The 25,893-nt window shown below is 41.2% G+C and overlaps 1 protein-coding gene across 17 annotated transcripts in view; it reads left to right on the forward strand.

Moving 5' to 3' along the window:
* The window catches only part of DST (dystonin), a 397,214-nt gene that overhangs the window by 154,123 nt on the left and 217,198 nt on the right, over positions 1-25,893 (forward strand). For all 17 annotated transcript variants that reach the window (XM_073000291.2, XM_073000297.2, XM_073000283.2 and 14 more), the window contains 5 exons: positions 15,503-15,615; positions 15,720-15,826; positions 16,224-16,343; positions 18,171-18,266; positions 18,355-18,482. In XM_073000291.2, the coding sequence (XP_072856392.2) occupies positions 15,503-15,615; positions 15,720-15,826; positions 16,224-16,343; positions 18,171-18,266; positions 18,355-18,482 (564 nt within the window). The remainder of the gene's footprint in view (positions 1-15,502; positions 15,616-15,719; positions 15,827-16,223; positions 16,344-18,170; positions 18,267-18,354; positions 18,483-25,893) is intronic.

Below are 25,893 nucleotides of genomic sequence, written 5' to 3' on the forward strand. Positions count from 1 at the left end.
TTTTCCATTCATTTTTTTATTCATGCCCATTTCTAATAGTGAGACTTGAAGACAGTGAAAGCGAATACAGTACTGATGTTAGCATTCGAACACCATTTGTTGTTTAGTCGTTAAGTCATGTCCGACTCTTGGTGACCCCATGGACCAGAGCACACATGTCCCTCCTGTCTTCCACTGCCTCCTGGAGTTTGGTCAAATTCATGTTGGTTGCTTCGCAGACACTGTCCAGCCATCTCGTCCTCTGTCGTCCCCTGCTCCTCTTGTCTTCACTCTTTCTCAACATCAGTATATTGGAATAGTATCTTATGTATAATATATGTACACAGACACGTAAAATTTCCTGAGTTCCCACAAAAATAGGTTGTTTTTCAATTCCTCCCCTGGCTGAATACTCTCTCTGGTAAATTCTGCACAGAAAAATTGTATTTCTATGCAGAGATTGTAACAGTCCTGTACCTCTTTGTGTTTCTTCTGCCATTTCCATTTAAATCCTGACATCTGCATTCAGTGGAAGCATAGGGTGCAACTACACTAAGCATCGAAATCATTCACATTCAGATCTGCTGCTGGTCTGCTCAAAGTCTCCCTTTGCGTGAAGTTTGCTATTGTCAATTACATGTAAATGTCCTATGATCTGAATTAGTTTCATTTCAGGTAGTCATTCCCACATGTCTGTATGCTGTGCTTCAATACATGACCCTAGTCCCATCTTCCTCCTCTGCCATTGTTGATACTGTTTTCCCTCTCTTTCCCCCACCCCTCCCTTTAATCTCTGCTGTCAGTCACCAAGACTAGTGTTAACTGGGTGTGGGTTTCTCTCTTTGATCATCCCTAAGGGTACCTCTGTGATGAATATTGTTTAAAAAATCTGCAAGGAGTGGGTTTTGAGGAGGCATGTATGAAAGCTCTCACCACACCTGATCCATGGCCAAATGAAGGGCTAACACATCAGGGCAAACTTGCTTGGTACTCTTTAAGAGATACCAAACCCTCAATGCTGTCCACATTCATGAAGGAACATGCATGTCCAGATTTGTGTTAAACACACACACACACACCACACACACACACACACACACACACACACACACACACACACACACACACACACACACACACACACACACACAAAAAAAACCTGAAAAAACATATTCCCATGAATGGAGAAACGGACATGGCTATGATCTCCAAGACAGGGCTAACACAACACCATCCATTTCATGGCCATAAAGGTAAAGGTTCCCCTTGACAATTTTTGTCCAGTCATGTTCGACTCTAGGGGGCGGTGCTCATCCCCGTTTCCAAGCCATAGAGCCAGCATTTTGTCCGAAGACAATCTTCCGTGGTCACATGGCCAGTGCGACTTAGACACGGAACGCTGTTACCTTCCCACCGAGGTGGTCCTTATTGATCTACTTGCATTTGCATGCTTTCGAACCGCTAGGTTGGCGGGAGCTGGGACAAGCGACGGGCGCTCACTCCATCACGTGGATTCGATCTTACAACTGCTTGGTCTTCTGACCCTGCAGCACAGGTTTCTGCGGTTTAGCCTGCAGCGCCACCACGTCCCTACATTTCATGGCCATAGTAGAACTTAAATGTAGAGTGTAGTGTGCTGTATTGGGACATATGCCTTCCCAAGAGTGCGGTCCAGTCACCATTAGGCACTTCCAAAAGAAAGAAGAATGAGCTGTGCATTTAGTACCTACAGTAGGTGTTATATAGATAAGAGCTATAAGCACTGAAGTCATTTCCCTCCTATTACCCTCCCCAAATGCAAATAGTCTAGTTTATGAAGAAAAAACTAAAAACCCAGTGCCTGACTCAGCAAAACACAACTTCCGGCTGAATATAGAATGTCCCGGAATAGGACAGATGCCAAGTTCAGGGAGGTTCTGTACAGAAATTAACATGTTATCTTATACAGTTAAAGGTCAGTGTACCTAAAGATTGAGGGAGGGAGAAAAAGTGAAAGAAAAAAAATACTGGTTTATCTTTTGCCATTCAATTTTGAACCACTTTGTTGTGATTTCCTATCTTCTTTCTATGTACCTGCATATCTTCACAAGAAAGTTTGGATATTAAGCATCTAAAAGTATAATACTGTAAACAACTAGTAATTAGTTCCTCCTACACTAGCTTCAGAAGTAAAATATGACATCTGTAGAGTGTACTTTCTCCATCACTGCCTTATATAGTGTAGGCTCCTAGACTCTGCCCAGCACTAGTCCTAAGCATCTCATTCTTCTTTTCCAGAGCCCCTCTTTTTCCCAGGAACCCCTTACTCATGAGTACTTCTATTGCTTTTGGTTCTCAGTTGGTGGCTATCTAGGCCTGCTTTTCCGGCATTTGCCGTCTTGGTGGCTGAGAGGTCGTTCAGCCCCCTCTCATTCAGAAAGGGAGCTTTCCAGAGTATCTTCTGGAGAATAATACTGGTAAGGTTTCCCCTACATGCTTTGTGTGGTGCCCAAGCCTCCCTACGGAGCGCTTAGCACTCGGTCAGAGAGTTCAGCAGGCCACTTACCTACCACCTTTGTGCTGAGGTAAGTCCCAAGACCTCAGCAGTGTGTAGCATAAGCCCCTTGAACAAATCTGGCCTAAACACTTTACTTTTACCCAGTACTTTGCGAGTACAGACACATGGGCTTTGTGATTCCTTAGAATTCACAACAGCTCAGTTAGGTAGGACTCTTAAAGATAGCTAGTTTGTGGCCCTCTCCACTCCCTGGATTTAGCCAGACCTTGCTGTTCAAGACACCAGTCTTTTGTAAGAATTTTTATAATTATTTTTATTAGAAAAATAGAGTTCCATAGCATCAGTTTATATTGCTCAAGCTTTAGCAGAAAGAACATATTCAAAGATTATTACAGCTAAATACAATAACTACTCCCCATTTAAAAAAAAAACACTACTAAGCTGGCTAAGGTAGGCTAACCCCACCTCCTTCTTTCTCTTTACTTACATTCTCTCTCCGTCAAGGCACATAATCAAACCATCAAGTTCTTTCTCTCTCCCATTATCATGGAATCAAACTTCTCCCACATAACCCATCGTCCATTTTCTACATTCTCTAACTCCTCCCTTCTTCTTGACACTTCATGGCTGTTAACCAATTAGCCTCAAGGGGCAGTAACACTTTCCTCCATCCTCAATGCCCGTGGAAATCAAGGTGTTTTATATTTTCTCCAATTAGCCTGAAATATTGAGTCTTACACGGGCCTCTTTGTTCGACCTTCAGCTTTATCTCAAACCACGCTGTACCAGTCTTCAGGAGAACACTCTCATAGCACTTAGAAAAACACATTCCAATGGCTCTCAAATCATCTTCACGCAGAACCTGTCTGACTCCATCTTGCATTTCTCTGACTACATATCCCACACTGCTTCAACTCCATCATACTGTGTGCTTCACAAGCTGTACTAGCATTGAGGGGCCTAGTCTGCCTTTCAGAACTTGTGGCTTTAGTTGGGCTTAATCCTCATCAGATAACTCGCCAGCATGGGTAGGGCTAGGGCCTGAGATCCCATGCACCTATATCAACCTCTCAATATCTTTTATCACTAGCTTTCTCTTTTTGGAATGTCAACATAAGATATGGGGGGGGGTATTTCAATACGAATACCCACACACAGCTGGGTGTAATGTGGGTCCGGCCCTCTGGGGCTGGATTGTCCACTTATGTGTCCGGCAGCGGTGGCAGCTCTGTTCTCCCTTCCAATCACTCTGAAGCTTGTGGTTGGCTTATCTACTCATCAGCCTGGCAGGGAGACTCATCTCCCCTCCTTCTGCTAGGAGTGGAGAGCTAACCACGAGCTCTGGAGCAATTGGGAGGGAAAGCGGAGTCACCGCCACCGGCATACGTGTGAGTGGATGGTCCGACTCCAGGGCGGGCGGACCCTCATTATGTCCAGCTGTGCAGGGGTATTCATATTCATATATGAATACAAATACCCCCATCCCTAGTCAACATATTTTTACTAACATAATGGTTAGAAGCCTGTACATTAAAACAGAATGAAAATAAGGAGATCCTCAAACAGCTGATCTTTCTACTCAGTTCCATGATGTGTGAATTTTTTGCAGTTTTGCAGAATCTTGGTACCCACATTGCCATGCTTATAATTTACATTTGGAGAGGCTGAGAGCATAACAGTCAGTAGAGTGACTGTGACAATAGTGAGCCTCGTGGCGCAGTGGTTAAACTGCTGTACTGCAGCCAAAACTGTGCTCACGACCAGGTAGCGGCTCAAGAGTACCCAGCTCGCTGGGGGGGGGGGGCAATATGTAGCCTGCATAATTGTAAACCGCCCAGAGAGTGCTTGAAGCACTATGGGGCGGTATATAAGCAACACACTTTTTTTTGCTTTTAGAAAGATCAAGGGATAAGAGTAGTAAAGCTGTGGAGAGAGGGAAAAAGCTGTAGAGGCAAAATTAGGAAGGGTTGAATGCAAACAGGTGCCATTACACATATGTTGGATTCATTTCAATTGTGGATGGGACTGAAAGCTCAGAAGATGCTTGATGTATTCTGTAAAGGTGCACTTGTGAAGAAAAAATCTTGTTTATTTGGGAGGGGATCCTCTTTCTATTTTATGAATAGAAACTGGTGGAGGGAAACTATCCAGGAACACTGAACCCCAGTCTTTCAACTATTTTGTTGCAATTAGAAGAACGGAAATGGGCAGGAAAATGCTTCATATAACAAAAGGGAAGGGCACACACCTGGACTATTGTGTGCTGTTTTTGGCACGACATTAGAAGAAAAGTGTTGAAAAGGCTAGGAATGTTATCCAGGAGGCTGAAGGCTTTATAAATTGCTCTACCTAAACTGCATTCAGCTCTGAGCAGAGGTTAGGATTGGTTTAGAAGATGAGTGTTAGCAACTAATCTGAGGCCCTTTGAAAGTCCAGGGGGATATTTTCTTTGACTTCACTGAGCCATTCAGAAATGTTAGTTGTGTGTGTGGGGAACCAGTAGCCTTCCCTAAGAAGAGCAGGAAGGGGCACCAATAGAGCCAACATATAGCAGTGCAAATTTAGCTTCAAGGATGATTTCATGCAACAGACACAACCACGTGAGCAACCAGATGTTTATAAAAGTGGGAGAGGAACAGGAAAAGAATGCTAGGTGAGTAAAGTTTTTAAAATTTGAGCCTTGAGCCAAAGCAGTCATCCACTGCAGAGATTTGGAGTGCCAGGCCACAGGGGAAGTGTTGGCACATGCCGTACCATAGTTATGTTAAAACACGTTACAGGCAATCAGGATCTAACTTGAATGCATTCCTTGAAGATATGAAAAACAGCAGTGCCAACATTTGCTGCAACATGTTGGTTGCCTCTAGCTACAAATCTGAAAGAAACAAAATATTACTAAGTGTCATGCCTTAGATTGCTACAGGGTAGACTTTAAAGAAAAGAGATGAAGATTCTTTGCATATGGCTTGTTTTTGCATGCCATTTTTGTACAGAATAGCTCGCTACTGCTTTTTCTTTTGAGGGGAAGATAAACATTCTTACCAGGGGAAATCTGGTAATCCTAATATTACTGAAGAAGGGTGGTTTGTAATGAACCTACGTATCTTGGCTTACATTCAGCAGTAAGATGTTCAGGCAGAGGACAGAAAATGAGATTTAGGTTTTAGGTTACATTTTCAAAGAAGTACAGTAGTTATGTTAGTCTGAGCAAGCATATAAGATATAATATTTTAAAAAGACTAAAACATTGTAGCACCTCAGAGACTAACTGTTCTATTTTAATGTGAGTTTTTCTAGATCAAGTCTCCTTCAGCCCCCCCATCTGATTTTTAAATAGTTTCCACAGATGTTCTTTTCATGCACTACTTTCCCGAGTAGATGGCTTTTGTGTATAAGTAACACAAGACAATGCAGAAATTAAATGCAATGCCATTGTTCCTATGGTTTAATTACACTGTCATAAGTGCAGTAGTATAAATTGCAGCAGTCACTTGTCATGTATCAGTCTCATGAGTTAATGTGATGGAGAATACAGATGGCAACTCAGTGTGATTTACATTGTTACACTTAGATTGGTGTAAATAACCAATAGGATTCTGGGTTATTTATGTTCTGTTCGGTTCCATGAGAGCCTTAAATTTGTGCAACACTGGCTGGATCATGCCCATGATCAGATTAAGGTGGCTTCTGCTTTAATAACAATTCTGTAGGCAGCTTACACTGATATTTCTCTAATTTTCTATAAATAAAACGTTATAGTGTGTGTCTTTCTTGTTTTGTGCCTCTGCTTCTATGAGTTCTTATTAATCCAGGTTCAATTATTACTTTAAAGAGCTATTAGGATGGGTTGCATTGTCAAAGGTGGCATTGATGGGTTGCATTGTCAAAGGACGGGGTAAAAATCAAATAAATAAATAAATAAATAAAAATAAATAAAGGTGGCTTTTCTTTCTGTCACTGCATTACGGAATTCTGGGAAGATGCCCATTGCAATTTAGACTAACACCATTTTGAGACAATATCTTACAATACAGGGAGATTTCTTAAGGTAACAATGTAGACCAAACACCAGATGAAGTGTTATTTCAATCCTTCTTTATTGATTGATTGGTAGCACTTATACTCCACCCTTTGGCCAAAAAGGCTTCTAGAAGATTTTATAGAGATGAATATCATGACCAGCCATGTCCTCAGGTTTAAGACATGACACACAAAAGATAATGCATAGGAAAGGAAAACATACATACATACATACATACATACATACATACATACATACATACATACATACATACATACATACATACATACATACATACATACATACATACATACATACATACATACATACATACATACATACATACATACATACATACATACATACATACATACATACATACATACATACATACCCCTGCATCCCTTCTCACTTTTTGATAAGCATCTTCCTGGAATAATAATGAGAAGAGGGCCAGAGGCACCTTACTTCTTTAACAGAGGTGATGGAACAGTTCTGCTCATATTTTACCGATCTGCTGGTCATTTATTTAGGTCCTAGTTATATTATTTTCAATCCAGTTCCATCTTTTTCCAGATTAATAAATGCTTATTCTGCTGCTTTATGTAGTGTGTCTGTTTACCTCACCATAGAGAGTGCTAATCTTTTTTTCTTTCTTTTAAAAATGTATTTATATTTGGCAGTTGTAGGAGAGGAGCAGAGGAAATGTCTCAGTCCAGAATCTGAATATTAATAGCACTTTGTACATAAAACCTGAATTCTGTTTAGTGATTCTGAAGATGAAGAAGGTTTCAGTTTACATAGTGGAGAATGCCATCACAGATAGGGAATAATGATTCAGAATGTAAATAAAGAAATGGAAAATGTGCCCATTCAGATCTTTTTGTCTATAACTCAGTGGTCTTGTATAGACTGCACTTTTTAACCCACCCACCCTCAATTTACAGTATGGGCAGTTGTAATATTATAATTGCCTCTTTGATGGTTTTTACTGTCTGAGTGTATGTAAATGAAGTAATAGATCAAAACACAAAGACACTGCAAATGAAGCTAAATCTACATTAAATCTATAGATTTAATGTAGTGCATTGGTTTTTACATAATTCATTTTCCAGAGCTTTGCATAATTTATTTTTGTTTTGACTGAGCATGGATTGATGGAATCACAACCATTTCTCTCAGTGCAGCCTTCTTGCTAAAAGGTGGGACAGGCGTTGGCTAACCTAGAGATCTCTCCATTCCTTCTTCAGTCACGTGCACACTTAAAAAACAAAACAAAAACCACACACAAAAGCTGAACGTGTTCTGGCATAGTTCTTGATTGCTTTTAGCAATTAATTCCTTCCAGACCTGTAAGGCTGCCTTGAGCATCTGCTATTAACCCTTATGGTTATATAGACCAGGAATTCATTTCACATGTGCAAGTGTTGGCTTATTACAGCAGTTAAAAAACAAATGAGTATACTTGGGTGTTCACTTAATTTTACATTTCCAGCCCTGATTTCTCAGTTTCTAGTCTGGAAAATGCATACAGTATGAGACTTATTTTATCCAGGTCAAGAAATACCATTCTGCTATCCCCTTTCACTCCACTAAAGGATTATTCACCATTTTGAGAACCATTAAGCTAGTTATCAAAGGATTAAACTTCTAGTTGTTTGTGTGTCATATCTCCTGTTCAGAGGTTGCTTCTTTGAGCTGCGTGGCATTACTCACAAGTTGTTACTCATTATTTTAATGTCACATGTAGCTTCAATTTAAAGGTCTGGAGGCAAATACCAGCTCAGTTCATATGAATGTATCCATTGGCCTCCACTTATGCAAGTCAGTAGATACATCCAAGCAATTTCATCTCCTCATGTTAGGATCAGAATGTTATGCAGCTGTAGGCACCCTTGACAGAGATAATAATCCCATAGACATAACTAAGGTTATCAATTTTGCTTTCAAAAATACTTTAGGAGCAAAAGTTGGTGTTAGATCAGAAATTGCAGAGGTCTGATAGTTGGGACAGATAAAAGATGAAAGCTTGTAAGCCAGGAATCTGGCAAGTTTAAAGGGCTGATGCTGGCAGAATCTTGATGGTCCCTGTCAAAAATCTAGTGCCTCATGGTGCAGTGGTTAAACCTTGAGTCCTGTTATTAGGAGAAAGGGAGCCTCTAAACACACAAACAAAACCCCTGCAGTATTGCTGTCAAGACTGCTTACAACTGGGGTTTGATTCTTCTTCTTCTTTTTGTATTCATTTTGACTGTATTGTTAGCACAAAGCAATGGCTCTATACATCTGTTTCCTGAAAGTGCAACTTACTCGGCATGCTCTAAACTTCATAGATGCTGACAGGCTCAGGTAGCCAGCTTAAAGTTGATTCAGCCTTCATCCTGTCAAGGTCAGTAAATTGAGTACCCAGCTCACTAGGAAAGGGGGACAATGTATAGCCAGCATAATTCAGTTATAAACAGCTAATAGACTGCTTTAAGCACTGTGTGGTGTATCAGCAGCACATTATGCTTTTAGTGCCAGACATTGGAGACAACATAGTTTTACTTATCAGAACACTCATACACTTTTGTCATTAGGAGTAGAGAAACATCTGTTTTTCTATTCCATTTGTATCTTGCCGTTCTCAGGTTTTCAAGCTGAATTCTCCTTGCATAGGTTTTCTGACTTCCTTGTTCCTTCTCTCAGCCCATCGTGTTATTCTGAGTTTATTGTAAAAATTGCTCCAATCTGTCAGCATGAATGAATTTGCAGACTACAGATTAGGCATCCTTCAGTCTCGAGAGACTATGGTAATGTGCTCTGAATAGAGGACTTGGAACAGCATCTAGTGTGGCTGAGAAGGCCAATTCGAGTAACAATTCCTTCCACACTGACAACAATCTGTTCCCTGTCCAGCTCCTTGATTTTGTTGGTTTTGGGACTGCCTCTTTGCCTTGGCCTTCTAGATAAGTATCTCTTCAAAATGTGAGAGGCCATGATACACTGCCTGCCTCCATGCTGAACGCTCGGATGTCAACGTTTCCTCTCTGTTGAGGTCCATCCCTAAGGCCTTCAGATCCCGTTTGCAGATATCCTTTTATCGCAGTTGTGGTCTCCCTCTGGAGCACTTTCCCTGCACTAATTCTCCATACAGGAGATCTTTTGGAATCCAGCCATCAGCCATTCTCATGACATGCCCAAGTCAATGTAAATATTGCTGTCATTCATTCACATTGCCCTTAATTCCCCTTCTATTTTGCCTTTTGATAATCACATCCAACCAACTGTATTCCAAGGTATAGGATAGCAATATTATGTCATCACACTCGCAATATTTCACTTGTTACCTTGTGAGATATTGTTCGCAGTCCAGCAGAGCCTTGCCAGGGCAACAAATTTACAATGAGGTGTGGCATGTTCTTGCACCTTTGGTTGTGAATTTGTTGCCCTGGCAAGGCTCTGCTGGACTGTGAACAATATCTCACAAGACAACAAGTGAAATATTTTCACAAATATCTGTGCACATGTCTTTCTGTTCTTTGGTTCCCCTTTCCCACGTGTTTCTCATCTCCTTATTTTGTTCCTGGATCTTGTGACCCTTGTACAGATGACTGAACAACTTCTGTGCATGAAAAAGGCATTTCTTAATTCCAATGGCAACTGCAGGCTCTTGTGCAGCATTGGATGCTGTAAATGTTCTCCCAACTTTCAGATATGCCTTTTGGAATTTGGATGACAATACAAAGGATATATTGGAAGAAGACCCCTGAGAAATCCTTGACAATAACTGGGACCTTTCTGGGCCCTGGGTGTTGTAGTTAATCACTATAAATCAATCTTCAGATTACTTAGGCCTGTGACAGAAATAACGAGTTTGAAAAGCGGAAGAACCACACACTCAATGTCCAAAATCTTCTTATATAGCTACACAAATGGCATAACTTTTGCAGGCAAATTGTCCAAGTTAAAAATCATCTTTGTCGTTGTTTAGTCGTTTAGTCATGTCCGACTCTTCGTGACCCATTGGACTAGAGCACAACAGGCCCTCCTATCTTCCACTGCCTCCCGGAATTGTGTCAAATTCATGTTGGTTACTTCGCAGACACTGTCCAGCCATCTCATCCTCGGTCACCCCTTCTCTTGCCGTCACACTTTCCTAACATCAAGGTTTTTTCCAAGGAGTCTTCTCTTCTCATGAGATGGCCAAAGTATTGGAGCCTCAGCTTCAGGATCTGTCCTTCCAGTGAGCACTCAGGGTTGATTTCCTTTAGAATTGATAGGTTTGTTCTCCTTACAGTCCAGGGGATTCTCAAGAGCCTCCTCCAGCACCACAATTCAAAGGCATCAATTCTTCGGCGGTCAGCTTTCTTTATGGTCCAGCTCTCACATCCATACATCACGACAGGAAAAACCATAGCTTTGACTATTCGGACTTTTGTTGCAAAGGTGATGTCTCTGCTTTGTGAGATGCTGTCAAGGTTTGTCATCACTTTCCTCCCAAGAAGCAGGCATCTTTTAATTTCGGGGCTGCTGTCTCCATCTGCAGTGATCATGGAGCCCAGGAAAATAAAATCTGTCACTGCCTCCATATCTTCCCCTTCTATTTCCCAGGAGATGATGGGACCAGTGGCCATGATCTTAGTTTTTTTGATGTTGAGTTTCAGACCGTTTTTTGCACTCTCCTCTTTCACTCTCATTACAAGGTTCTTTAATTCCTCCTCACTTTCTGCCATCAGAGTGGTATCATCTGCATATCGGAGGTTGTTGATATTTCTTCCGGCAATCTTAATTCCGGCTTGGGATTCCTCCAGTCCAGCCTTCCGCATGATGTATTCTGCATATAAGTTAAATAAGCTGGGGGACAATATACAGCCTTGTCGTACTCCTTTCCCAATTTTGAACCAATCAGTTGTTCCATACCCAGTTCTAACTGTTGCTTCCTGTCCCACATATAGGTTTCTCAGGAGATAGATAAGGTGGTCAGGCACTCCCATTTCTTTAAGGACTTGCCATAGTTTGCTGTGGTCCACACAGTCAAAGGCTTTTGCATAGTCAATGAAGCAGAAGTAGATATTTTTCTGGAACTCTCTGGCTTTCTCCATAATCCAGCGCAAGTTAGTAATTTGGTCTCTAGTTCCTCTGCCTCTTCGGAATCCAGCTTGTACTTCTGGGAGTTCTCGGTCCACATACTGCTGAAGCCTAGGTAAAGGTAAAGGTAAAGGTTCCCCTTGACAATTTTTGTCCAGTCGTGTTCCACTCTAGGGGGCGGTGCTCATCCCCGTTTCCAAGCCATGGAGCCAGCGTTTATCGGAAGACAATCTTCCGTGGTCACATGGCCAGTGCGACTTAGACACGGAACGCTGTTACCTTCCCACCAAGGTGGTCCCTATTAATCTACTCGCATTTGCATGCTTTCGAACCGCTAGGTTGGCGGGAGCTGGGACAACCAACGGGAGCTCACTCCGTCACGTGGATTCGATCTTACGACTGTTGGTCTTCTGACCCTGCAGCACAGGCTTCTGTGGTTTAGCCCGCAGCGCCACCACGTCCCACTGCTGAAGCCTACCTTGTATGATTTTGAGCATAGCCTTGCTAGCGTGTGAAATGAGTGCAATTGTACAGTAGTTGGAGCATTCTTTGGCACTGCCTTTCTTTGGGATTGGGATGTAGACTGATCTTTTCCAATCCTCTGGCCACTGTTGGGTTTTCCAGACTTGCTGGCATATTGAATGTAGCACCTTAACAGCATCATCTGTCCAGGAGGCAGCAACATAAACCATCCCAAAGAAAAGGAAATGCAAGAAAGCAAAGTGGCTGTCCAACGAGGCCTTACAAATAGCAGAGAGGAGAAGGGAAGCAAAATGCAAGAGAGATAGGGAAAGTTACAGAAAATTGAATGCACACTTCCAAAGAATAGCAAGGAGAGACAAGAGGGCCTTCTTAAATGAACAATGCAAAGAAATAGAGGAAAATAACAGAAAAGGAAAAACCAGTGATCTGTTCAGGAAAATTGGAGATATTAGAGGAACATTTTGCCCAAAGATGGACATGATAAAGGACAAAAATGGGAGGGACCTAACAGAAGCAGAAGACATCAAGAAGAGGTGGCAAGAATACACAGAGGAATTATATCAGAAAGATTTGGATATCCCAGACAACCCAGACAACGTAGTTGCTGACCTTGAGCCAGACATCCTGGAGAGTGAAGTCAAGTTGGCGTTAGAAAGCCTGGCTAACAACAAGGCCAGTGGAGGTGATGGCATTCCAGTTGAACTATTTAAAATCTTGAAAGATGATGCTGTTAAGGTGCTACATTCAATATGACAGCAAGTTTGGAAAATCATCTTAGACATTATCAATTGCATGCTGAATCATGCAACTCCATATAGAACTGATCATGTCTATGATAATCTTTTAATTGGGGACAATTTGCCTCCAAATGTGCCATTTTTCTGTGCCAACAGAAATAGTAAGTATCTGGAAACTTGAAAAGTTGTTCTGGGTGTGGCACTTAGGATATTTTTCAAATTATTATTCACACCTTTCCCCTGGCTTCTTCTAATTGCAAAGACCAGGATTCCCTGAGAAGTATGTTAAGGATGACTCAGAGTGGCTGGGCCATTTATGCTTTTTGCAGATACACCTCAGAATATAATTCTCCTATATAAATCAAAGCTTTTGTAAATAGTACCAAGTAGCATTGGCCTCTAAACATAAACCTGGTGTTTTCTTCAATTAATTGTGATATTTCATTTATGGTTAGGCTGGCTGCATAGCTCAGTGGTTTAGGTTTCTGGCTTCGGAACTAGAGGTTAGGAATTTGATCCCCCACTCTGCCTCCTGTGAGCAGATTCAATCCATGTGGTCTTGGGCAAGCTTCACAGTTCCAAAACACCCAGAAGATGATAAACCACTTCTGAGTATTGTCTGCCTTGAAAACCCTGAAAAGGGTTGCCATAAGTCAGAATTGACTTGGCAGCTCAAGATGATGATGATTATATATGGTTAGGCCATATGCAGATGAAAAGCTACAGATAGTCATCTTTTAAAAAATAGATTTTAAACAAATACTTAAAAGCTGATTTGCAAAATGTTTGAACACCGTTTTAATGAATTTTAACTAATGACAGATCTAGTCGGGTGCAGTGCTTGCTATTCATGGTAGGAAGGAAAAGTATGCAAGAAGAAGAAGGATTTTTCCCCTCTTCGTCTCAAAGGATGGCTAAGAAACTGTTGGAGTTAAGTAGCTGTCTTCTAGGGAAATATTCAGAAGCTAGTTTAACTTTTTCCCTTTGTTGATTTTTCCTTTGATGGTACAAGCAATCAACAGCATAACACTTGATTTTTTCCACTGGTGTTACACGATGTAAATGTTATGGCAAATCATTGCAAGTTAAGAAGTCAGCATAAATAATTGCAATTGCTCTCCCAATCTTAATTTGTGGCATTTCTTCAACATTTTCCCCAACTTCTTTATGCTGGCAGGTATAACTTAATAGGATTTTTGCCAATATATAATATTGTGTTGCATGAACTGGAATCTGGATATTAACTGCCTGCTTGACCCAAAGTAACTTTTCCATGTGAGATGCTCAGAATGAATTTGTGCAAATTTTTAGAGGGAAACAATGATAAATTTTTGCAACTCATCAAATTATTTTGTTGAGGGGGGAAAAAGAGAGATTTGATTCCCACTCTTGTAGAGGAAGGCTTTATAATTGTTGGATTTCAGTCAAATACTGGTTGTTTGTATCTTCTTGTTGACATGTTTCCCATGAGCAGACAAGGCTTGTATAACAACTTGCCCTTTCTTGTCTGAAAAGCTGGCAGCTTAACAGGCAGCATTCTGTATTTTGCATCTCATGTTTTGGTTCATTACTATCGGCATGTGTGAAATGTCATGGAAATCAACAGAATGAAAACAACAGCCATATGCTTTTAGAAATCAATATTTTCTCCCCAACTTCACATAAATCATTTGTCTGTACTGCTATGTCCATGGCACAAAAGACAAGCTCTTTAAAAATGTTACTATTCTAACAATTCTTTATAATTCTTGATATATCTGTTAATATCAATAAAAGGTAGAAATAGTTTTCTGCTGAATATATTATCTCATTCAATTGAAATATAAGAGAAGACACAATTGAAGTAACATCAAGCTGAGAGGAATAGTTTATTAATATCAAGTGTTCTGAATTCTTGTTGTGGCTTTCGACTGAAATTCCTCTCCTTTGAATAAAATCAGACTCCTTCTCCTTCATACATGGGCTGCCCTGGGGAGAATGGGAAGGACAAGTCTGTATATGTGAGCAGAATTTTGATTGCACAAGATTGGATAGAACACTGAAATTACCATTAGTTACTCATCTCTTTTATGTTCATATCATTGTCTTTACTTCATCTTCTCTATCCTGCTGTTTTAAAGTGCACTTGTATTTAATATATAAATGCAAATATAGCCCCTCAGGTAATGACTGTATCACTTGTGCATAGAGTATTTATTGCTTCCTTGCTCCTGGTCCTAGTTGCTAGCTGTTGAGACAGTGTACCTCTTAAACTGTCTTAATATTCTTGCTGTTGTTATGCTATTCATTACTGACAGTAATAAGCTCTTCTGAGTTGGTCTAGTCACACAGCATTGATAGGCAAATCCTAAAAAATTCTCATTTATACTATTAAAATTTGCCCCCACTCCAAGTTGAGAGAAAAGTTTGCATGGTTATGCAGTAGTTGAGAAAAAGAATTAAAATGGCTCCAAGAAATATATTAGGCATGTTCTGTAGAATAATGCATGGCCTCTAAACATTTGAGCTGATTTGATCTTGGGGAGAATTCATTCCAAAAGCTGAATGTTATTAATTACCCCCCAGGTATGGAAAACAGCTAGTTCTCTGACACTCAACCACATCAAGAAGGTCCATCATATATTATATAGTTATATCTAGCTTATTGAAAAAGTGAAGATTCTTGCTACCACATTGATTCCCAAACATAACTGAATTGTTGCTCTTGATTTACAGGCCGGACCTGATAGACATGAATACCGTTGCTGTTCAAAGCAACCTTGCAAATTTAGAGCATGCTTTTTTTGTAGCAGAAAAACTCGGCGTTGCCAGACTTCTGGATCCCGAAGGTGAGTAAGTGAATGAAATCACTAGTGACCAATAGTCTCAGATAGTATTGGAAATTAGAAGTTTGTATGGTAAACATTAGCTATGTCAACATGTCCTTTTTTAGATGTTGACGTCTCTTCACCTGATGAGAAGTCAGTAATCACTTATGTGTCATCACTTTATGATGCATTTCCCAAAGTACCTGAAGGTGGTGAAGGCATCAGTGCACATGTAAGTAAGAGATTAGTATTTTTAAAACATTTTCACATAAAAATGAATGTCAAGAGAAAGGATTAATTATTCTGAGTCGTTAAAATCAGAAAAGAACATTGTTTGATATGTGCACGACTGGAGACTATGAAGCTGGTAGCCAACAAAGCACAGGACTAAATCTGATTTTTAAAAAAAGGTTCTTGGAAAGCGGAGTCTGCCAGTTGCAAGTTGTGAGGTTGCTGGCATCATTGCAGTATTGTGCCTAAAAACTGGTGGTCTTGGTGTTTAGTCTTAAGAACTTAGCTGAAATAACTTGTCAGTTATTTGGGTTGAGACTTCTTATGCTTTAATTTTTTTCTAAATTGTTTGATATCAGTTTTCTTCTTGCTTACAAACAATTACATGCTCCTACTAGGATGTTGAAGTCAAGTGGGTTGAATACCAGAATATGGTAAACTACCTCATCCAGTGGATCAGACACCATGCCACAATTATGGCTGACAGAGCATTTCCAAACAATCCTGTGGAACTCAAGGTGAGAGGGTGAAAAACAAGTGTTTTTCTTTAGATTGTCAGAGTATGGGTGGTTAAAAAAAAATACACATTCAGTATTACTGTTTCAGAGAAGCATCTCTGTCTCTTTGATATACCCTATTTCTACCAAATCTAGAACTGAAAAGTAACTCACAACATAATTTTAAAAAACAGATAATTAGGGGTACTTTTTGGATTGAACAGGAGATTGACCCCAGAATTTGAGCAGGCTCCTGCCTCAATTCTTCTCACAAATCACCCATGCTTATTATCATACCAAAATGCTGGTTAAAATACATATTCACTTAACAGGGTGATAATAAAACTCTTATAAAGTTTGTACTTACAAAAATTTAATATACAGTGGAACCTCTACTTAAGAACGTCCCTACTTAAGAACAATCCAACTTAAGAACAGCTCCGTTCACTAAATTTTGCTTCTACTTGAGAACGGAGCTCCAAGATAAGAACGGGGGAAAAAACTTTCCTGCCCTTTTTTTAACCTTAGGTCATTTTAGGCAGATCTCTTAGATTTAAAAAAATTTCTCCCCCTAGTGGTAGAGTACGGATTAACCGGCTTTGCATTAGTTCCTATGGGAACTAATGCTTCAGCGTACAAACGTGCCTGTACATAAGGACAAAAAACAGCCGGAACGGATTAATCGGTTTTCAGTGCATTCCTATGGGAAATTTTGCTTCAACTTAAGAATGTTTCAACTTAAGAACACCATTCCAATACGGATCAAGTTCTTAAGTAGAGATTCCATTGTAGTTTCTATGGACGGAAAAGAGCAGATACGGATTAAATGGTTTTCAATGCATTCCTATGGGAAATGCAGATTCGACATAAGAACTTTTCATCTTGAGAACCGCCTTCCAATACGGATTAAGTTCTTAAGTAGAGACCCCACTGTAAACTGATCCCAAATCCTGTGTGTTGGATTCAGAAGACTCCGTTATTTTTTCCTAAAGGCTGCCAGTCACTCTTTCACCAGTACTTGGTCCCACATCTCATATGGCTAGGAGCCAGTTTATGAGAATTGTGTGATGCAGTCCTTTTGGGAATGTTGGTGATGGTGCATTTGCATTCTTGAATGCTTTCCAATGTGAAAACACCTTGTGCATTAAAAGGTAGCATGCCAGAGGCAAGACTTGCTTCTATCTGTAATGCTAGCCTTCCACCAAAATAGCTTTATGCCGTGGAGTACACAATGATGCACATTTACAGACACAAAGGATGACCCTTGATCAAGTTATTTTTACTTTCATAACAATGAAAAGATGGGTTTCTTGGTCAGTTGCACACAAACATAGTGGTCTTGTAGCCATGAGAAACTTGGAAAGGAATCGCAACATTCCTTTACCATGCATTTTGCAAGTATTGAGCAATACAGGGAATCTCCCTAGCTTGGAGGCAAAAGAATGAAACATTATCCGAGGTTGCGCAAACCATTGCCACAATTAACACAAAGTTATTGGATTTGACTCTTCATCCATTCACAAGAAAGAAATTAAACTGAGTTCTGTGTAGCTCTAGGAGCAACTCTGCAAATTTCAGCCATGAACATCTGTGCTTAAAATAGTAAATGTTTGCTTTTGGACATAAGGCATGGAGATGCTAAGTGAAGGCTAAATAGGAAACTGACAGTGTTGTTCTCTTCCTCAACAAGGGCCTTGTTATGACAGACAGTGAGTAAATGACCGCAAGACTGTTTCACATGGATGGGCATGAAAAGTTTCTTATAAACTTTACTGGATCAAAAATTCTGAGTAAATAGTGAGTCTATGTTTAGAAACACAATGACATTGTTTGTTTGCTTTTCTTCAGGCACTTTATAACCAGTATTTACAATTTAAAGAAACAGAAATTCCACCAAAGGAGATAGATAAATCAAAAATCAAACATTTATATAAATTACTGGAGGTAAGCCATGCATATTTTTATGCATTATTGTATGTTAGATCTATTCCTTTTGATCTTAGTTTTATGCAAGCATTCCTTGTTTTTGAAGGTTTGGATAGAATTTGGGCGTATCAAACTTCCTCAAGGTTATCATCCAAATGACATAGAGAAAGAATGGGGGAAACTTATTATTGCTATGTTGGAAAGAGAGAAAATGCTTCGACCTGAAGTTGAAAGGTACGTGGGTGTTTTATTTATTATTTATTTATTTATTTATTCAATTTATTTATATTCAATTTATAAGATGCTTCTTTGCAAATTCCTCTGAAAATGACCAGTGCAATGTTCTGCAGTATAAACATAGACACTTTAGATTAACTGGTTAAAACCAACCTTGGGCACAGTTGCTTCAGATTAATTTGCTAAATAAAGCCTGCTTGTGATCAGTATTTTTTAAAACTGAGTAAATTCTCTAAACCTACTTACATTATTATCAAGGGCTGTATGCAAAGTTAAGAGCAACATAGCTAATATGTAACAGTTTTATTGCCTTCATATATGATGGCTGAGTGTGGTTTTTAAAAATGGATTGTTGTATCTTAGTGCATTGAATATATTTTGCTGTTGCTTGTGATCCTTTTAGTGTTGTATACTCATTGTTACTTAGATGGTGTCTTTTAATAGTTGTAAGCCACCTTGGGTCTTTTTTAAGGAGAAAGGCAGGTTAAAAATAATTCACACACACACACACACACACACACACATTTCAGTGCTAGAATATCTTTTGAACGTTTTATTTCTTACAGTCAAAAATTTCTCGTCTTTAAAAGACGTATGCCTTAATCCAGGCTATTCTTTCATTATATTATTTGAAGAAATTTTCCAGGCCAGAGATGTTGCAAGGATTGGAAGGTTCTTTGCTGGGTGTTGCATAGTGAACAGCCAGTGGCTATTTAATTTTTCCATAATGCAGTTACTTCAGTGTTTTTGAATTATGGTTTACTGTGGATAAACAATTAATTAATTGCTCTCAAACAAGTGAAGCCACAAGACCCACCCAACCTGTCACTTGATTCCACTCACCAGTCTTATCCTTCCCCTTTGAGCTCACCCCAGGGAAGCCCCTCTTGTTAGCCATGATAATTTAGGAGAATTACCATATTTTTTGCTCCATATGATACACTTTGCCCCCCCAAAAAGTGGGGGGGGAGTCTGTGCGTCTTATGGAGCGAAGGTGGTGATTTCGCTCCCACTGGCCCCTTTGGGGGGAGCCTCCCAAGGGTCTGAGTGAGCCTTCCAGGACCCTTGCAGGGCTCCCCCACGGGGCCAGCAGGGGTGAAATCACCAGCTTCCAGGACCTTTTCTGAGCCTTTCAAGCCTCACAAAAGGTCCTGGAAGCTGGCAATTTCGCCCGCGCTGGCCCCGTGGAGGATGGGGGGAGCATTGCAAGGGTCCAATTGAGCCTTCCAGGACCCTTGTGATGCTCCCCCCTACCCCCCACGGGGCCAGAGGGGGCAAAATCACCACCTTCTGGGACTCTTTTGAGGTTTGGGAAGCTTCAGAAGAGTCCCTGAAGGTGGTGATTTTGCTCCCTCTGGCCCCCGGGGGTGTGGGAGCCTCCCAAGGGTCCGAGTCTGCCTTCCAGGACCATTGTGAGGCTCCCCCCCCCACGGGCCCGGAGGGGGTGAAATCGCCACCTTCTGGGACTCTTTTGAGGCTTGGGAGGCTTCAGAAGAGTCCCTGAAGGTGGCGATTTTGCCTCCTCTGGCCCCCCCACAGGGCCAGAGAGGGCTAGGGTGTGTTCCATAAGACGGACCTCTCCATAAGGCTCACCAAATTTTTAGGAGAATAAAACAGATAATTTTTTCCGTTTTCTTCTCCTAAAAATTTGGTGTGTCTTATGGAGAGGTGCGTCTTATGGAGCGAAAAATATGGTTTTCTGTTGTGAGTAGATATATTTCTGAGTATTAGGGCCAAATAAGCCAAGATACATGGAATCTGAAGGCTGGATCATCTGTGCTTTGAAAAAGTATGGATGAAAGCTGTGGGGATTGCTTGAATCTTATAAGACTGATAATACTGTAGTTTCCTCTTCCCCTTTGTCCATCATTTTCCCAATGAATTTCCTGCATAATTAATTTGCAGTTACTTTGCCCCTCAATCGTGTTCTTCCTAACATTCCTCCAGTTAACTGCCCTTCTTATATCTTCCAAAGAAAGAAGAATCCCAGTTTTTCAGTGATTCATTTTTGTTCTGATCTGCTTGTCTGTCTTCAATGCATATAAGTCTGATGCTGCAAAATGCCTGTTTTCCCAGCCTTGCCTTGAGCCTTAAAAGGCAGAACAAAAGGCCTGTTGTACATTGATATTGGGGTTTTTGTTTCATTGTGTCGTGTCTTCTCTTTAGATAGCAGTCAAAGAACCTCCTTCCCTTCAATAGGCATTTGGGGTGCTGCCCATCCTGTGTGTAACTTGATCATTAGGCTTCAACTTGCCTTTGACATGTCCATGGCCCCATTTCTTTGCCTTGTCTGCAATGTGTAGTACTTTTTTATGGGAAACAACTTAAGTTTTGCTTTCAAGTATTTCTTCTGGTTGGTAAAAACAGCACAGGTTAAAAAGAATGTGTGTGCATGTTTATGTGTGTGTGTGTGTGTGTGTGCATGCATGCACACCATCAAGTCAGTTCTGACTTACAGTTCCCTTCTTATCCATCCTTAATCACAGTTTTATATCTGTTGTTGCTGCACAGAGATTTCAATGGTGATTGAGGGAAGTTTTTAAAAATATTATGTTTGCCTATCTTTGTGGTGGGGAAAGAGGAAAATGCCAGCCCTTAAGACTAGGAATCAATCTGGTCTAATACTGTCACAGAAGAAGCAGATTACTGTATGCTGTTGGTGCTAGTTAAGTCTTACATAAAATCGACTTTTCTGATAAGCAGTTGCTTTCTGCTATTCGTATAAGTCATGGGTCTACCTTTTCAAGCTGCTTTTCATTGTGATAAAACCCTTAAACAAAGACTTCATCACACTGTTTGAATGTTGTAAGAGTGCTCTTTTCCTAAAGTAACCCTAAATTATGACAGGAAATGCTAAAAGCTGTGTTGGAAAATATGCTGTTCTTCAAGGGATTTTGTGCGTACTGGAAATCTTTAAATCTCCCCCTCTTGTATTGGGCCACTCAGAAATTTCTGACCTCACAAAAACTAGGTCCTAAAGTCAGTTTGTGCTGTGATATGCAAAATTTTATAATATACTGTATATATACTGTATATACTATACCAGGGGTCAGGGAACATTTTTACCTTTTACCCCCCCCCAAAAAAATTATATACGCCGACATTACCCCCTTGATTCGAAAGGAAGGAAATCATACATTATTTCAATTAAAAATATTATTGAATCTGCACAGGCTGTGTACCGAACTAGCAGAATGCACCAAATTTGATAAAGATGTGCACTATTTTTGCTGGAACACATTGCACTCCACCCATGGTGTGATATAGGGAGTAGTAAGGTGTCCAGCGTGCCTAGCAAGTTGCATTAATTTTTTGCTAGCTCGCAGAGGATTTAATCATCATCAGTGGCTGCCAGAGTGGTGCTAGCAATGACATGCTTGCTAGAGACAGCCAACGCAGAATGGGGGGGGGGCTTTCCCTAACCACTTTAATCATTTTATGTGTGGTGTGCAAAAAGGAACAAACCAGTCTAAAGGTCATGTCACCCACCCTGGTGCCACAGCCCAGTATCAAAGGACCAGTGTGCTTTTTTTTATCATCATCAATGGCCAGCAGTGGCCAGAGGATTGGAAAAGATCAGTCTGCATCCCAATCCCAAAGAAGGGAAGTGCCAAAGAATGCTCTAACTACCATACAATTTCACTCATTTCACATGCTAGCAAGGTTATGCTCAAAATCCTACAAAGCAGGCTTCAGCAGTATGTGGACTAAGAACTCCCAGAAGTACAAGCTGGATTTCGAAGAGGCAGAGGAACTAGAGACCAAATTGCTAACATGTGCTGGATTATGGAGAAAGCCAGAGAGTTCCAGAAAAACATCTACTTCTGCTTCATTGACTGCGCAAAAACATGGCAGAAAGTGAGGAGGACTTAAAGAACCTCTTAATGAGGGTGAAGAGGAGAGTGCAAAAATGGTCTGAAGCTCAACATCAAAACAACTAAGATTATGGCCACTGGTCCCATCACCTCCTGGCAAATATAAGGGGAAGATATGGAGGCAGTGACAGATTTTACTTTCTTGATCACTGCAGAGGGTGACAACATCCATGAGATTCAAAGATGGCTGCTTCTTGGAAGGAAAGCAATGATAAACCTAGTCAGCACCTTAAAAAGTCACCCTTCCCTCCCCCGCGCCTTAATTCAAAGTTTCTCTTGCTTGCCTGTTCATTTTCACAGTTTTGAGTCAGTCTCTCTCACTCTCACTCTCTCTCACACACACACATCCATCCATCCACCCACCCTCCCTCCATTTCCTCCCTCCCTCCATTTTCTCCCTCCATTTTGTACATTTAAATAAGCTTGAAGAAGTCTTCGGTCTCTCGCACCTTTCTTCCCTCCTTTCCCTTGCTTGCTCCGTGATCCTCTCCCTCCTCCTGCTTGTTTGCAGTCATTTTCGGAGGAAGCAGTCATTCAGAAGCCCCGGATTGATTGATTGCTCAGGGCTAATTCCCAGCTGTAACCAATTAGGGAGGCTTATCTCCGATCTCTAAAAGAAGGGAGGATTTATGAGTGCCCTGCTGCAACGAAGGAAGTAACAGGGAGAGGTGGCTCATTACCCCCAGGATTTTCACTTTTACCCAATTTGGGGTAATTTACCCCTGTTTCCCGATCTATGTACTATACTATACTAGTTAGACGAGGAAATCGCTTGACGATTAGTTTTTTGTGATTGCTAATGTGAAACACACACAGCTTAATTAGACACCATTTAAGTAGGATGTGGTGTCTGTGTGTAGTTTAGTAGTTGGTGTATAAGTTTTTTCCCCTTCACGGATTGCTTCCTTGTCGTGGCAAAGGGGCTTGAGTAACTCAGAGAAGCTATGGGCTATGCCGTGCAGGGACGCACAAGACGGACAGGTCATAGTGGAGAATTCTGACTAAATGTGATCCACCAGGAGCAGAAACTGGCAAGTCACTCCAGTATCTTTGCCAAGAAAACTCCATGAACAGAAACAAAAGGCTAAAAGATATGACACTGGAAGATGAGCCCCTCAGGTCGGAAGGCTTCCATCATGCTACTGAGGAAGAGTGGAGGACAAGTACAAGTAGCTCCAGAGCTAATGAAGCGGTTGTGCCAAAGCTGAAAGGACGCTCAGCTGCGGACGTGCATGGACGTGAAAGGAAAGTCTGATGCTGCAAAGAAGAATACTGCATAGGAACCTGGAATGTGAGATCTATGAAGCTTGGTAAGCTGGATGTGGTCAAAGAGGAGATGGCAAGAATAAACATTGACATCCTGGGTGTCAGTGAACTAAAATGGACAGAAATGGGCGAATTCAATTCAGACAATTATCATATCTACTATTGTGGGCAAGAATCCCGTAGAAGGAATGGAGTAGCCCTGATAGTCAACAAAAGAGTGGGAAAAGCTGTACTGGGATACAATCTCAAAAATGATAGAGTGATTTCAATACGAATCCAAGGCAGACCTTTCAACATCACAGTAATCCAAGTTTATGCACCAACCACTGATGCTGAAAAGGCTGAAATTGACCGATTCTGTGAACACTTCCAACACCTTGTAGAACTGACACCAAAGGAAGATGTTCTTGTCATTATAGCAGATTGGAATGCTAAAGTAGGGAGTCAAGAGATAAAAGGAACAACAGGTAGGTTTGGACTTGGAGTTCACTGGTCCCATCACCTCCTGGCAAATAGAAGGGGAGGATATGGAGATAGTGACAAATTTTACTTTTTTGGGCTCCATGATCACTGCAGATGGTGACAGCAGCCACGAAATTAAAAGGCTCCTGCTGCTTGGGAGGAAAGCGATGACAATCCTAGACAGCATCTTAAAAAGCAGAGATCACCTTGCCGACAAAGGTCTGCATAGTCAAAGCTATATTTTTTCCAGTAGCAATGTATGGAAGCAAGAGCTGGACCATAAAGAAGGCTGACCGCCAAAGAATTGATGCTTTTGAATTGTGGTGGAGGAGGCTCTTTAGAGTCCCCTGGACTGCAAAGAGAACAAACCTATTGTTACATACAGCACTGATGGTACCTGTCTGTCATGGGTTTGGAGGGAAAGTTCCATCCTATGGGGAGTGGAAGGCGGGACATCAGGGGGGAGGTGCTGTACTGTATATATACTTGGAGCTTGTGTGGAGTTGAGGAGTGGGAGTCTGTGTGTCAGACTGAGTACAACTGTGTGTCAGTTAGTACCTACCTGATAGGTTCAGGTTTCTATCTGGGTAGCCAGAACTGATAGGTTCAGGGTCTGTGCTTTACTTTAAAGTGTTCTGTGTGAACCAATTTGTTATATGTATTTGGTTGGGACTATGCCACGTTACATTATCCTATTTACCTGATCTTTTTATTTACCCTGTTTGTTATTTCAATAAACCTTATTCCTTTGTTTATTCAAATCCATTCCTGGTCTGTGTGACTTCTTATAGGGAATGGTTGGTGGCAGCATAATTAAAGTGTGGCATACTCCAGTAGGTCTGGGGTTGTCACATTGATTGGTGTCCAGCGTGTGGGATACGACTGGTCCAGTTGTCCAGTGGTCCAGCAAAACCTTGGCAAGTGTGCCCAGAGCAAAGGGGGTCTAGTCAGGGACAATCTGAGAGCGCGTAGGTAATCTTCTAGGCTTACCTCACGGGGAGGTACGCTAGTGGAAGAACGTGCCAACTCAGATTGGGGACTAGATTAGGGAGCTCTGAGGCAACCCGTTTTGGCGGGAAAGAGCTGAGGCAAAGCTGTGTGAAGTAACAGTGATCTAGCCTGTCTGCTGAGAGGCCTAGCAGAGGGGGGTGGATTCTGCTTGGCAACAGTTGCAAGTTAGTGCTGAAGGAACAGCAGCAATCTATAGAAGGCTGTTCCTGAGGCAAAAGAAAAAAAGTCGTCGCTTTATTTTGAGGCTTGACTTTTGAAGGCAGCCTGTTCTGGGGGGGGGGATTATGCCCTTGACTCGAAGCCAAATGGCAGAAATGGGGGAAGTAAGAGTCCCACAGGTAGACCAAGGTTCTGAGGAGGAATTTGGCTCAGTGCAGGATGAGAGCACGGGAGAACAGAACCCAGAACTCAGAAAAATGGTCCTAGCCCAACAGCATGAACTGAGGATGAGGGAAATAGAAAGGGAAGAGAAACAAAGGCAATTTGAAATGGAGGAAAGATTAGAGAGAGAAAGAATGGAGGAAAGGGAGAAACAAAGACAATTTGAGTTAGAGAAATTGGCGTTTGAGCTGAAGAAGCTGGAGATAATGAATAGAAATAGTAATAACAATAATAATGAGGGGAACCCAGGGAATGGGGAAGGCAGCCTGTCTAAAACTGACCTGAAGAAATTCCCTGTGTACCACAAGGGAGATTGCCCTGAGGTGTTCTTTTCCCTCGTGGAAAGAGCGTTTGTGGACTTCTCAGTAAGGGAAACTGAGAAGATGACTATTATGCGATCTTTAATCAGTGGC

The sequence above is a fragment of the Pogona vitticeps genome, chromosome 1 (genome assembly GCF_051106095.1).
Source record: "Pogona vitticeps strain Pit_001003342236 chromosome 1, PviZW2.1, whole genome shotgun sequence".
Classification (NCBI taxonomy): domain Eukaryota; kingdom Metazoa; phylum Chordata; class Lepidosauria; order Squamata; family Agamidae; genus Pogona; species Pogona vitticeps.